The sequence below is a fragment of the Pipistrellus kuhlii genome, unplaced genomic scaffold, assembly GCF_014108245.1.
Source record: "Pipistrellus kuhlii isolate mPipKuh1 unplaced genomic scaffold, mPipKuh1.p scaffold_m20_p_79, whole genome shotgun sequence".
Lineage (NCBI taxonomy): Eukaryota > Metazoa > Chordata > Mammalia > Chiroptera > Vespertilionidae > Pipistrellus > Pipistrellus kuhlii.
This window is the reverse complement of record NW_023425583.1, coordinates 807,519-821,192: the sequence shown is the minus strand read 5'-3', so window position 1 is coordinate 821,192 and position 13,674 is coordinate 807,519. Positions and strand designations below refer to the sequence as shown.

General features: G+C 45.5%; 1 protein-coding gene across 4 annotated transcripts in view; it reads left to right on the top strand.

Moving 5' to 3' along the window:
• Window positions 1–6,948, top strand: part of GULP1 (GULP PTB domain containing engulfment adaptor 1) — an 89,120-nt gene extending 82,172 nt beyond the window's left edge. For 3 of the 4 annotated variants that reach the window (XM_045576238.1, XM_045576236.1, XM_045576237.1), the window contains 3 exons: window positions 692–786; window positions 1,878–1,919; window positions 5,149–6,948. In XM_045576238.1, coding sequence (XP_045432194.1) covers window positions 692–786; window positions 1,878–1,919; window positions 5,149–5,220 — 209 coding nt within the window. In that variant the 3' untranslated portion in view covers window positions 5,221–6,948. The remainder of the gene's footprint in view (window positions 1–691; window positions 787–1,877; window positions 1,920–5,148) is intronic. The other variant, XM_036423203.2, reaches the window with a different exon arrangement.
• The last annotated feature ends 6,726 nt before the right edge of the window (window positions 6,949–13,674 follow it).

Here is a 13,674-nt window from a genome sequence, read left to right as displayed (position 1 = left end):
GCCGAGGGCGCATTCCTCACACAGCGTTGGCTTCAGAGTGTGGTGACAGGTTCCTGGACACACAAGTCTCACTCCATTACACATTCCCAGGCCCGTCTGTACCTCCACACTCCTTCATAGTCTGTCCGGGTCTTATTGGAATTGATTCAGAGGAACGACATTTCGTAGCCATTAAAAAATTTCTTTTTAATAGGCCATAGCCTTATCAAACTCAGCCATCGATTTTAACGTGGACACTTCCTTTGTGACTAAGGAAAAGTGTGCTCTAACATGTATGTACAGAGAGCGTTGACGCTGGGATGATCCTGGGACCCAGGGCTTGCTAGGAAGGTGACATGAGGTCACACCACGTGACAGGATATCCCTCAGACATTTCCCGAGACTCCTACGGGAATGAGTAAAACTGGCCCTGGCCGCCTCAGTCAGCAGAGGGAAGGGGCGTCTCGGTGAGGAGCACGTTTCTGTTAATAACATGTAAAGCATTAATTATCCGGTATCTGGTGGGTTTGATATTAGGAGGCCCCAGTTAAAGACACAGCCTAAAGGGGATCTGAGCTTCCTGGTTGGTGTTAACAAGCCTGAGCTGGGGAACGCCCTGCATGGAGGGGGCGTGGCTCATTGTCATGTAGGGTTCCTTCACGCAGTCTGTCTGCCTCTGCTGTTCTTACACCACGTCCTGTCTTCCGTCTAGAACGAGACCTGTTCGGAGCGGAGCCCTTCGACCCGTTCAGCTGTGCAGCGGGAGACTTCCCTCCAGACATTCAGTCGAAGCTGGATGAAATGCAGGTGACTATGCAGCAGACTGGCCCCTGCCTGCTGACTGTCATTAATATGTGATTCTATAGACCAACCAGCAGGTTGGCCCTGAATAGGTTTTCCTCTTTAATATGTGATTCTGTATACCCACATTATCCTTTCCTGGAGTTATTATCACTATAAAAACTTACTTAAAGTAACTACGTTAAAACATAATGTGCATTTAGTCCCATAAACACTCCTGCACATGCTCAGGATGAGGTTTGGTTTGGATCTTAACGGAGCAAATTCCAACCGCAATAAAATGGTTTGTGTTCTCATGCAAAACTGCGTGGATTCTAATGGCTCATTAGTTTGAAATCCAAGAATTAAAAGGTCATTACACTAGATTTATAAGATTCTATCTCGGTCTTAACAATTATGAATTTCAAGACTGTGAATGGGTAGATGAAGGAAAATCTTTGTAAGGCTAGCATCAGTCTCTTGAAAGAAGCATTGTAGGGCCATCCATGACTTTGGGCTCTCAGTGAAAAAGCAGAAACCCCGCACAAGCTTTTTAGGAATGCAGTTCCCTTGGGTTCTTGTTCTCTCTCTCTCTTTTATTTCCCAGTTTTGAATTGTCCTGGAAGTTTGAAGATACTGATGTTAAGAGCTCTATAGAATGGGCCATGATTAGCCCATGTCCTTATAAACACTAAATGCTTCTGTTTCATTTCTCTTTACGTTTTGGTGAAGGTAGTTTTTATCAAAGACATATCCTTGAAGCTCTCAGACAAATATTAGTTCAAAAATCATAATTAAATTAAAAAAAATGACAATAGCTAATAAAATTCCAGTTAAGAACTTTGATGTGACAGGACAAATAATGTTAGTTAGGGGAAACTAAAGTCACCAATATCAAACTTCTGTCTGTCTCAGTGTCCCCATCTCTGCTATATTCCAAATACTGTGAATTTTCACCCAAGTAGCATGATGATTTGCTAGGAATGCTTTATTTCTGTCCTGTGGAACCCATGGCTATGCTTCTGTGAGGACAGATACACGTAAGGGCACTGATGTGAGAGTGTTTGTTCTCAAGTTTATACAAACCGTAAAGAGTATCTTTTATGAATGCTTTTTAGATTTTGACAAAGTTGAAGATAAGCCTACAACTTTCGATCTCGGTAGGCACTCACCGTTGAGAAACACTGACTGGAATGACTGCATGAGGTGCTAGTCAGAGAATGCTCGCTGTGGTGTTTTTGCTGTTACTTCCGTTTTTGCCATGTCTAACCTTTTCTTAATCTCTTGTGCATTCCTTTCTGCTCTCATGGTGGGCAGCGCCAGAGATGGTTGGTATATTATTTTCATAATAATTTTAAACAGCTTGCCATTTTTTTAAAGCTAACAATATAACACTTGCATGCTTTATGTAAGAAATATTCAAACAACAATTTCATATGGATGTATCTGATTATTAATTGTGTTTTAAAGGGATCTTATAACCCATATTGTAAAGCATTTTTCTCAATGAGGTAGTTACTACTGTATTGTCCATATCATTGTTTGCCTATGTCTTTGAGTCCAGGAGTAACTTGCAAGGTCATTTCAATTAAAGTAAAAAAATATTTTTATCTAAAGTCTATGATGATTCTATTATTTATTTTGTTAGCTTAATTAATCTAATGCCCATTTAGCTAATGTTTTTATCTTTGCATAGATTGTAAACATTTATACAGTATAATGGGCAGCATAAGCCATCATATTGAGTTAATTAGCATATTGGAATAATTGGGTTTCCTTTTTTATTGACAGAGAAAGTCACAGAAACGTCTCATACATGTACAATTTAAGTCATATTTCATTATAAATAGCTATAAAGTTAGATATTTATTTGAAATGAATAATTTAGGTTTTTCATTTGACATAATTTAAACTTCTGGTACATGACCACAACAGGGAAATCAGTAAAATAGTATGGTCAGCCCAGAAGTACACCTTGTAATTATAATGACTTAATTCCTGCTAACTCAATGAATGGTGAAAGAATTATGCATTGAGTGGTGTTAAATTGACTGGTTAATAACTTGGAGGTTCAATGTACAGAAGACAGAGCAAATATTCAAATATACTTCATAAGCAGTAAACAGGTTTAAATGTTTGAAATATGAATATTTATCAAACTTTTTATTTGGAAAGAAATTTTTATGAGGACATCCTATATAATAAAGAGGTAATTTGCAAATTGACCCTCATACTGTCACACATAATGGCCGCCACAAGATGGCTGGCAGGGAAGGGTAGTTGGGAGCGACCAGCCTGCAGGGGAGGGCAGTTTGGGAGGACAAGGTCAGCAGGGGAGGGCAGTTGGGGGTGACCAGACCTACAGGGGAGGGCAGTTGGGTGTGACCAGGCCTTCAGGGGAGGGTTTTGTGGGGGAGACCAGGCCTGCATAGGAGGGTAGTTAAGGGCAACCGGGCCAGCAGGGGAGGGCAATTGGGAGGGCCCAGGCCTGCACAGGAGGGCAGTTAGGGGTGACCAGGCCAGCAGGGGAGGGAAGTTGGGGGGCACCAGGCCTGCAGGTGAGGGCAGTTGGTAGTGACCGGAAGTGTACAGTAGGGCTGTTAGGGGTGAACAGACTGGCAAGGGAGGGCAGTTGAGGGCAACCAGACCTGCAGTGGAGGGTTTTGGGAGGGTGACCAGGCCTGCAGGGGAGGGCAGTTAAGGGCCACCAGGCTGGCAGGGCTGGGCAGTTGGGCGCAACCAGGCAAGCAGGGGAGGGCAGTTGGGGGTGACCAGGCCTGCAAGGAGGGCAGTTAAGGGTGACCAGACCTGCAGTGGAGGGCAGTTGGGGATGAACAGATGGGCAGGTAGGAAGTTTGGGTTGACTGGGCTGGCAAGGGAGGGTAATTGGTGGTCACAGGGCCCATAAGGGAGGGCAGTTGGGGACGGTCAGCCTAGCAGGGGAGCAATTAGATGTCGATCAGATTGGCAGGGAAGTGGTTAGGGGGTGATCAGGCTCGTGGGCAGACGAGCGGTATTTTGAGAAGGATGTCCAACTGCTGGTTAAACCCCCAAGGGGTCCCAGATTGGAGAGGGTGCAGGCTGGGCCGAGAGATCCCCCACCCCCTAGTGCACAAATTTTGTACACCGGGCTTCTAGTATTTTATATAAATATATAGTCTGTTACAAAGAACAAGTATCCATAATGTATACGAATGTATACACGTATAATAGGAGTGTCACAGACTAAAGAGAATTAGTAAAATGTATATGAAAATCCTCCGTCAGTGTCTGGGGTGCTCCACGGGACCCAGAGTGAATCCCCACCCACCTGCGGGCTTCAGAATTGTGCAAGACCCAGACCCAGCCGGCCCCATCCCCGCTGGGCAAGATCCACACCCTGCTGGCGCCACCCTTGTCCAGCCCCCCCTGGCGCGGGGTAGGGGGCGGGCCTTCAGGTCTCCCATCACGCCCCGCTGGGTGGGGGATGTGGCCTGAGATCCTCTGACAACCCCCACCGGGCAGGGGGCGCATCTTGAGGACCCCTGTCAAGCCCCGCTGGGCTGGGGGTACAGCTTCCGGGGCCCTGGCCCGGAGCCAGGAGGGGGCACAGCCTCAGGTGACCCGGTGCTGGGGTAGGGAGTGTGGCCTGAGGTCACCTGGCCCATCACTGGGGCAGGCGTTGTGGCCTGAGGTCCCCCCTCAAGCCCACTGGGCAGGTGGATGGGGAGCGGGGGGAGGGCGGCCACAGCCTCAGGTCCCTGCTGATCGCTCATTTAGCCTGGATAGGGGAATCAGCCTCCCCTGTGGGCCCAGCCATCTTGTGTTATGGAAACCCCCATCTCCCCACCTCCACTGTGGGCGCCGCCATCTTTTGTGGTGACGTGATGGTCAATTTGCATACTCCCTCTTGATTCGATAGGATTTTCTTACTCATAATCAGCACTAGTGCCTGTGACAAAGCAAGCGCTCATCACTGCGGACAGGGTCAGTCCCGGCATGGTTTTGGCGGGAGCTTTGCTACTTTCTTCACCAAGTTAACTCAATCTGTTCTGAGGAGGAAACACGTAAAAGTGTGAACACTGTGGAAAATAATTCAGTACATTTTAGAAAATAGTAAAATACCGGAAACAGTTAAATCATATTAAAACATAATCGATGTGGCACAGTCATTAGATTAGTTTCATGAGGACTCAGGAAAGAACGTTTGTTCTCTAGTGGGCGTCACCCTCTGTGACACCTACGTGAAAACCTGACGAGCCACCATTTTGACATTGAAGTATTTCTTTGCTGCTCACAGCCTGAAGATTTCAGCTTCCGTTCATAGTCTCTTTGATTTGCTGATTTTACTTGTTTATTTATTCGCTGCCCGGTGCTTTTCTGCTTCAGTGACGTTTCTCTGTTTTACAGGAGGGGTTCAAAATGGGACTGACGCTGGAAGGCACGGTATTCTGCATGGACCCCGTAGACAGCAAGTGCTGATGTCAAGACAAGGGTGCCTGGCTCGTGTTAAATTTGTTTGCTCTGCACATACACCCCTGATTCCTTTATGATGGGTCTTATCTGTGTGCCAATATCTATTTTAATATCTTCACTTTCTGAAAATCATCTTAGTAAAATTTCCTCATACCTTCCCCATTGATCTGTAACCTTTGATTTAAAAAAAAACAAACAACTTACTGCAAAGTCTTCTTTTATAGTCCTTTCCGTTCCTGTTGTAAAAGGATTTACAGTCAAAGGACCAGGGATCCAAATATCACTCTTGGGCTTGGGCTCCACGGCGTCAGCACCTTGAAATCTGTGCTCGGACTCCAGGCTGCTAGCTGAGTGCTGATTCCCCAAAAGCCATACTTTCATGGAACCTTTGAAAGTCCTAACGAGATACACCAACGCCAATCTGAACACTATATCCAAACTGATAATCGTGTTACCCGATGTCATTTTATGTATGAGTGCTTTTCCTATCCTTGAGAAAATGTAAACTCTGAATATCACGCCACCAGGACACTTTTGGTCGGTGGAAAACAGAACTATAAATGCCTGTAATAATTAAACCAAATGTGCTTAGAGTTTTAGTAAATTCAAGGTGATAACCTTAGCCATGATTGTCCGTTATACTCTACATACTTTATTTCATGAGTGAATATTGTGGAGAAATTTTAAATTTCCTTTTTAGCAAACACTTTACGTTCTAACGAGTCAAGTTACCTTGCCAAACATGTAGTCCTTCTCCGACCTCCTGTTTTCTGAAACAGCATTTGGCATGTTTGCCCTCTATAGCTGCACTGTTACTTGTATTTATTTTACCAAATATATTTTTGTCTCAAAATATTGTGATGGCTCATTAGTTTTGATACTGTAAAATCTATAGAAACCGGGCTTCATGAATCATCAGTATTACTTAGCAAATTTTTTGTTGTTGACGTTAGAATCTCGTTTTTCTTCTTCACAAAAAATCAAGTTGCTGCTCAGTTGGTCTCTGACTTGAATAATAACTGTTACTCAGTGCAACCAAAACTTACGGTCAAAACGCACCGTGTGGCCATCACATATAAGAGCAGTGAACGCGGTTACATTGCTGGTAGAGCTCCAAAGCAGAGTCTCCTTTTCCTCTCTTGGAAATTTCCTTCAAGTGCTAAAGGTACATGTTCACCAGGAAATGAAATCGAATAGCTTATGCAGTATTCTATTTGTATGTATCTCCGTAAGGTTCTATGATGTCTCTAAGCCTTCTTGGTTGTTTTCTGGTATCCGTTAGGTTGTACCTTAAGTAGAAGGTAGTATGTGTTTCATAAAGAAAAGTCTTAATAACTTTTGTTTGTCATATAATATTTTGGAATTTATAAAATGAGGACGTTTAGAAGCCATATCAATGGCTTTTTTTTTTTTTTTACCAGATAGAATTTGTATTTTTATTGTACTTTAAAAAGCTTTATGTAATAGGTATATATTTAGCGGCCATTTATTATCAATGGTAACATAATAAAATACTTAAGATGGTATTTGCACATTTAAGATACATTACCAATTTTTAATGGTAATCAGGTAATCAATTCTGCTACTGGCATGATTAAATAGTCCACAATTGGTCATTAATTATAAAAATTTGCTTCACCAGTGCATTTTTATGAAGATTCAGTTGAAAAATGTATTTCTATGTAAACTCAATGATATGTTTGATTTTACTGAGAATAAATGATTTTAATTAAACCGTATAACTTGAGCATTAATAATCCCCAATTAAGACACATTTTGAAGTTAATTTTATGCCAGATTTTTCTGGTCATGGGTTGGAGACAAGAGAGACAGGCAGAGAGAGAAAAGGTTTAACTTCATTTCTTAGATCCCACATATTTCTCGCTGTATGAGCTATTTATTATATTTATTATATTTATTATATATATTTATTACATATATTTATTCAGTTGTAAAAGCAAAGGATTTGGTCCTGCTGGTGAGAGGGCACAGTGAGACTCAAGACTGAGCTGTTGCTTTGGTTTGGGTTCTTTGTCTCAAAAAGTGGATAAATGAATTCACGGGCAAATGGGAATGAATGAAGTTGATTACAGTGAAAGCTAGCAAAGCTCTCAGCAGGCAAGAGGGGTCCTGGATGGGGTTTCCACAAGCCACAGGAAGTCAGGTATCCATAGAGAGGTTCCATTTCCATAACCGTCTGTAATCTAGGCGAGGAGCACAGATTTGGCCAAGCTGTTAACAATGCAGCCATAATTAGGAGGAGCACCTCAGAGACCGGAGCCTGGGAGGGTAGGAGGGCAGGTGTGCTGGGCAGCCAGGGGGAGAGAGACCACCCGAAGTCTGGGCCTGCTGGTTGCACTTACACAGCCGTGCTGCTTGTTCATAAAATGTCCTTATGTCTGTCTCCGCGAGGCAGGAATTACTGACATAAGTGCCTCCTTGTTCTGCTGAGAGGTAACCAAGGGCCACACAGTCACCCAAGTCTACGCAGGCTGAGGCAGCGGTTAGCAAACTGCAGCTCACAAGCCGCGGTTTGCTGCTCCGTTGACAAATGAGTTTGCCGGCCCAGTCCCTACCCGAAACCCTAGCCCTAACCCTAAACCTAGCCGTAGCCCCAACCCAGTCCCTACCCGAAACCCTAGCCCTAACCCTAAACCTAGCCATAGCCCCAACCCAGTCCCTACCCGAAACCCTAGCCCTAACCCTAAACCTAGCCATAGCCCCAACCCAGTCCCTACCCGAAACCCTAGCCCTAACCCTAAACCTAGCCGTAGCCCCAACCCTAGCCCAGTGGTCAGCAAACTCCCTGCTCATGAGCCACATGAGCTTTTGGCCCCTTCAGCGGCTCTTCCGCCAGAATAGCACGGCCTGGGCGAGTGTGTTTTTCTTTTAAGTATATTTTACTGATTTTTTTTTTTTTTTCCAGAGAGGAAGGGAAGGGGATAGAGAGTTAAACATCAATGAGAGAGAAACTTCCATCAACTGCCTCCTGCACGCCCCCTACTGGGGATGTGCCTGCAATCAAGGGTACATGCACTTGACTGGATTCAGACCTGGGACCCTTGAGTCCACAGGCTGACGCTCTGTCCACTGAGCCAGACCTGTGAGGGCAGGTGTGTCTATTTTGAAGAAGGGACGTTAGAAGAAGTTAAAAATTTGGCTTTCAGCTGAAACAAGTTTGGCTCAGTGGAAAGAGCGTCAGCCTGTGGACTGAAAGGTCCCATGTTCAATTTCAATCAAAGGCATGTATATTGGTTGCGGGCACATCCCCGGTAGGGGGTGTGCAGGAGGCAGCTGGTTGATGTTTCTAGCTCTCTATAAAAAAAAAAAAAAAAAAATTTGCTCTCAGCTGAAACAGGTTTGGCTCAGTGGTTAGAATGTCAGCCTGTGGATTGAAAGGACCCAGGTTTGATTCCAGTCAAGGGCATGTACCTTGGTTGCGGGCACATCCCCGGTAGGGGCTGTGCAGGAGGCAACTGGGTGATGTTTCTCTCTCATCGATGTTTCTAGCTCTATATCCCTCTCCCTCTTTGTAAAAATAAAAAATAAAATAAAATAAATAAAAATAAAAATAAAAAAAATTGGCTCTCAGCTGAAACAGATTTGACTCAGTGGATAGAACCTGAGACCTGTGGATTGAAAGGTCCCAGGTTCCATTGCAGTCAAGGGCATGTACCTTGGTTGTGGGCACATCCCCAGTAGGGAGTATGCAGGAGGCAGCTGGTCAATGTTTCTCTCTCATTGATGTTTTTAGCTCTCTGTCCCTCTCCCTTACTCTCTGTAAAAAAAAAAAAAAAAAAAAAAAAAAAAAAAAGGCTCTCCTCTGAAACAGATTTGCTTCAGTGGATAGAGCGTCGGTCTGCGGACTGAAAGATCCCAGTTTTTGATTCCAGTCAACGGCATGTATATTGGTTGTGGGCACATCCCCGGTAGGGGGTGTGCAGGAGGCAGCTGGTCGATGTTTCTAGCCCCCCCCCCCCCTCTCTCTCTCTCTCTCTCTCTCTCTCTCTCTCTCTCTCTCTCTATATATATATATATATATATATATATATATATATATATATATATATATATTTGTTGTTTTTTTTTAATTGCTTCTCAAAAGAAATTTCAGTGGTAATGTTGATATTTGGCTCTGTTGACTAATGAGTTTGCTGACCACTGCGCTAGCCCTAACCCTAGCCATAGTCCTAACCCTAACCTTAGCCCTAACCCTAACCCTAACCCCAACCCTAACCCTATGAGTAGTGCCCTCTAACAGCTGTGCTGATATCTGAGAAGACGGCTCTCTGAAAGCCATCAGCTTCCTGTGGAGGACAGTGATGTCATGGGGACCAAGTGCCATCTGGTCCTTTCCTACCTCAGTGACCCCTGGAACCAGTGACACCATAGCAGCCACCTCCCACACACAGGCGGGCCAGCCCTGGGCCCGATGTCCGTTCTTCACTCAGACGTCTCACAGGCTGGGCCAGTCCTCCTGGGGCCGTCCCTGCCCCTTTCAGTGACATGTGGGTGGAATTACGTGTAAGCCTTTTCTAGCCTCAGGCTTTAGGGGTGCTGCTTCCTGGGGGGAGCGGAGGTTGGGTCCTTGAGATGCATTTGGACAGTAGCGGCTCTGAGGACCGCCCCACCTTTCCTTGTGTAGCCCATGCTTCCGGGTTGATCTCAATTTCAATCAGGGGCAGGCATAACGCCTGCTCTGGGGCCATACCGTATTTTCTGGCGTATAAGACGACCCCCTAATTTTACAGTTAAAACATAGGTTTAGGCCTATATTCGCTGTATAAGACTACCCCCCACTTCAAAGAAAAGACTTACTTGGCCGTCAAGATCTGCAGGTGATTTTTGTGCAATTTTGGTCTTTTGCCCCCGATTTTCGGTTGACTTTTTTTCGTTTCAAAGGTTGTCTTATACGCTGGAAAATACGTATGTACTATAGCACCCAATTGAGCTAATATATCTCACCCCAGAAGGGGGGGTCAGACTTTCTGGCATGGCCAGGAAGGCAGATGAGAAGAGGAATCACCCCAGGTCCTGCAGAGAGGCTGGGAGAATCGGCTTGTTACAGGTTCCCCAAGATGCCTCTCTCAGAACAGGCGGCTCCAGTGTCCAGCAGGAAGCTGACTTCCTTTCCTTCAACAACAGAATCACCCAGGGCTCTGAGCTGCTGGGTTTGTTGTCTATTGAGAAGTGGACAAATGAATTCATGGACAACCAGGGGTAAGCAAAGGGAAGGGAGGTTTATTACAGCAAAAGTAACAAAGCTCTCAGCACACAAGAGGGGTCCCAAAATGGGTTGCCGCCAACACCCAATGGTCTAGGGGTTTATATTTCCTGCTCTTGCCTTCTATTGGCTCTTTCAAAAATAACAGCAGCCAATCTCCTTTCGCCTTCTTCCCGCTCTTAGTTTTCACTCTTGGGTTCCGAAGGAAGGGCAGCTTTGCTGGTGACTAGTCCACTCAGTCTACCTTGCTCACATCCTGACCATCTGGCTCATTCCCTTTTTATCTACCACCTTCCCTCCCTGCAGCCCTTACCCTAAACTGCCCGATCCCATCTGACTCCCCAGGAGTTTGGTTCCTTTAATCAGAAGCATCTGGTGCAAATAAGTGTACTGTGAAAAAAATACATTTTCAAAAATAAGAGTCTTTTTAGCCTAATAATAATGCCAAGCGTGGTTTGGCTAATAGTCTTAAAAATAACAGAATTCGAGCTGAGGATAACGGCATATCATGAAGAAGCTTTGAACCTATCAAAGCACAATGTTAAGTATTTGAAAGACACTCAGGACTCACCGACACTGCCTTTGCACACCAGTGAATAGTCATCAAGCTGTTCAATAAAATTCACGTATTCCTCACTCCGTGTGGACAAGATTCTTATGTGGGTAAGAAAACGTCTAGTAGTTTTGCTAACAGACATTGTTAAATTGGAGATGACATGGCCCCTACCTTCAGTTAGCTTGTTATCAGAGAGGAAAAGTAAAACAAACAAATGAATAAATGAAAACCAATATGTACTAAGGTGCTCTGTGCATCCCAAAGTCCCCTGGGGATAGTTATATGTGCCTGCTTTACATTGTGTCTCATGCTGGGTGTCCAGTGGAAGCTTCTTCAGACAGCCAGTGACCATCATGGTCTCCATCTCTTCTTGTTTCTTGTATTTTTTTCATTTTTATTTTCATTTTTTCTTAAGTCTAAGTCACATTACAGTAATTCATGTTCAGATAGAATTTCTGATTTCCTGTTGTTACATTTCTAAATACTGACTTTTTCTACCCATTTAGATGTTTCTTCACATAACCATGAACAGACTGGCAGTTAATATTGTTCTGTCCCAGTGTTTCCAAATATACTTCCAAATTCAATATTTATTTGTGATTTTGGGTTTCAGCCTCTGCTCAATTACTTGAAGAATCTTGGACTCAACTTTGACAACTAAATCTCAGACTCCACCTAAAGTACACCCTTTCCAAGCCGCTAACACGCTGTGGAGATGGGCAAGGGTGATACAGGGTGGGTGTACAGTTGGGAGTACTCAAGACACAGAGTTCATTCTCGTGTCATTATTAAGGACTAGAGGCCCGGTGCACAAAATTCATGCAGGGGTAGAGGCCCTTTGCCTGGCAGTGATCAGGGCCGATCAGGGCCTTCTGGCTGCTGGCTGTGGCCTTCCTTCCCCAGCTGCCAGCAGCCGGCAGGGGCCTTTCTTTGTTCCTCGCCACCCCCTGGTGTTCAGCACATGTCACAGCAAGCAATGGAACTCCTGGTCTCCCGGTCAAACTCCCGAGGGGACAATTCGCATAGTAGGTTTTTATATACACATGCAGATTGGGTTATTTTCCAGGCCAACCTCTGTAACCCTATGTTAGCCCCGCCCTGCACTGTCCTTGGGCCGCTATGTCTCCTGTGAAAGGGCCCGACTTCAGTGCCCTCTCCTTCATAGGTAACCTGGCCAAACTCCTCCGTCCTGCCCCATAAGCCTGACACCAGCCTTCCTTCTTATGCACGGGTCCCATCTTACGCCGTGAAGGTCCAAACGTAACCCACGCCCAGCAATCCCACCCTCGAAGCATTTTGGATTTCATCTAAAAGGAGATTCTTTTACTCCAGCCAGGAGACCTCCTCCTGGTAGAACGTGAGGTGTTCTACTCCCTCGCTCTCAAGCGAAGGTTTATGAGATATGGAGGTTACTCTTTCCCTGGGTTCGTTTCTTTTCATTCTAGCGCATGGATTCTAAGACACGCTCCTTCAAGCTCATAGTCACACGACATGCAGAAGATGGCCTACTTACGAAGCGGGTGAGCCTCAAGGCTCATTCCAAATGTCTCTGCCCTTACAGGATAAAGTGAAAGAGCTGAATGTCCTGTTCCTCTGTCACTAGCGTTGAGGTTTGTGTCTGTTACCACCATAACTGTGCCACTGGAAATTTGCAAGAACTTACCGTGTTCCCCTTAGCCAGACTGTGGGCATTCACTCTGATGCACACTCAGTACGCACTGGCCACGCCTGTCCCGTCTGCACACAGCTCTCTCTGTAGGCACCAGGGACCACACATGAAGGCTTCTTTTAAAGGGAAGCTGGCTGGAAGCCATAGTTATCTCCTCACACTATCTCCCATCCAAGTACTAACCAGGCCCGACCCTGCTTAGCTTCCGAGATCAGACGAGATCGGGCGTGCTCAGGGTGGTATGGCTGTAGAATCTCCTCACACTCTCAACTTAGTCACGTGTTTTGCAAAAGTCCATAAAATACTGTCTTGTAAACATCTTTTAAAAATATTTTAATGTCTTTTTTTTTTTTTTTTTTAAACCTTTCTATTTATTATCCAAAAATCTTGAGAGAAGGATGGCCTTGACATGCTGGGACACACTTTGGCGCCAAGCAAACACTCCATCCACCAGCGGCCAGCCAAGGCTGCAGGGCGCCCTCCCGGGCTCCTGGCCTACGATGGGCCGCAAACCCTCCCTCTGCATGGGTCCCCGCTGAATGCTGAAGACCACTGCTCGGTCCGCTCTGAGGGCCCATCGCCATGGGTGTCCTCGGATCTGACCACAGCGATCATTTGCTAAGTGAAGATCTCAGCATACTCTAAGCCTGTGGTCGGCAAACCATAGTCTTGAGCCACAGGCGGCTCTTTGGCCCTTTGAGTGTGGCTCTTCCACAAAATACCATGGCCTGGGCGGGTCTATATTTTGAAGAAGGGGCCTTAGAAGAAGTTTAAGTTTAAAAAATGTGGCTCTCCAAAGAAATGTCAATCGTTTTACTGTGGATATTTGGCTCTGGTGACTAGTGAGTCTGCCGACCACGGCCCTAAGGGAATCGTAGACTAAGGAGCTCTGCCTCCACGGAGAGAAGGAGAGAAGGAATGGTTCTGGAGCGTAAGGAGCGTGAGGCTCAGAGACGGATGCTGTGCGATGAAGGGGCATTTCCTGCTCTCAGGGGGCGGAGAGCGCACTGG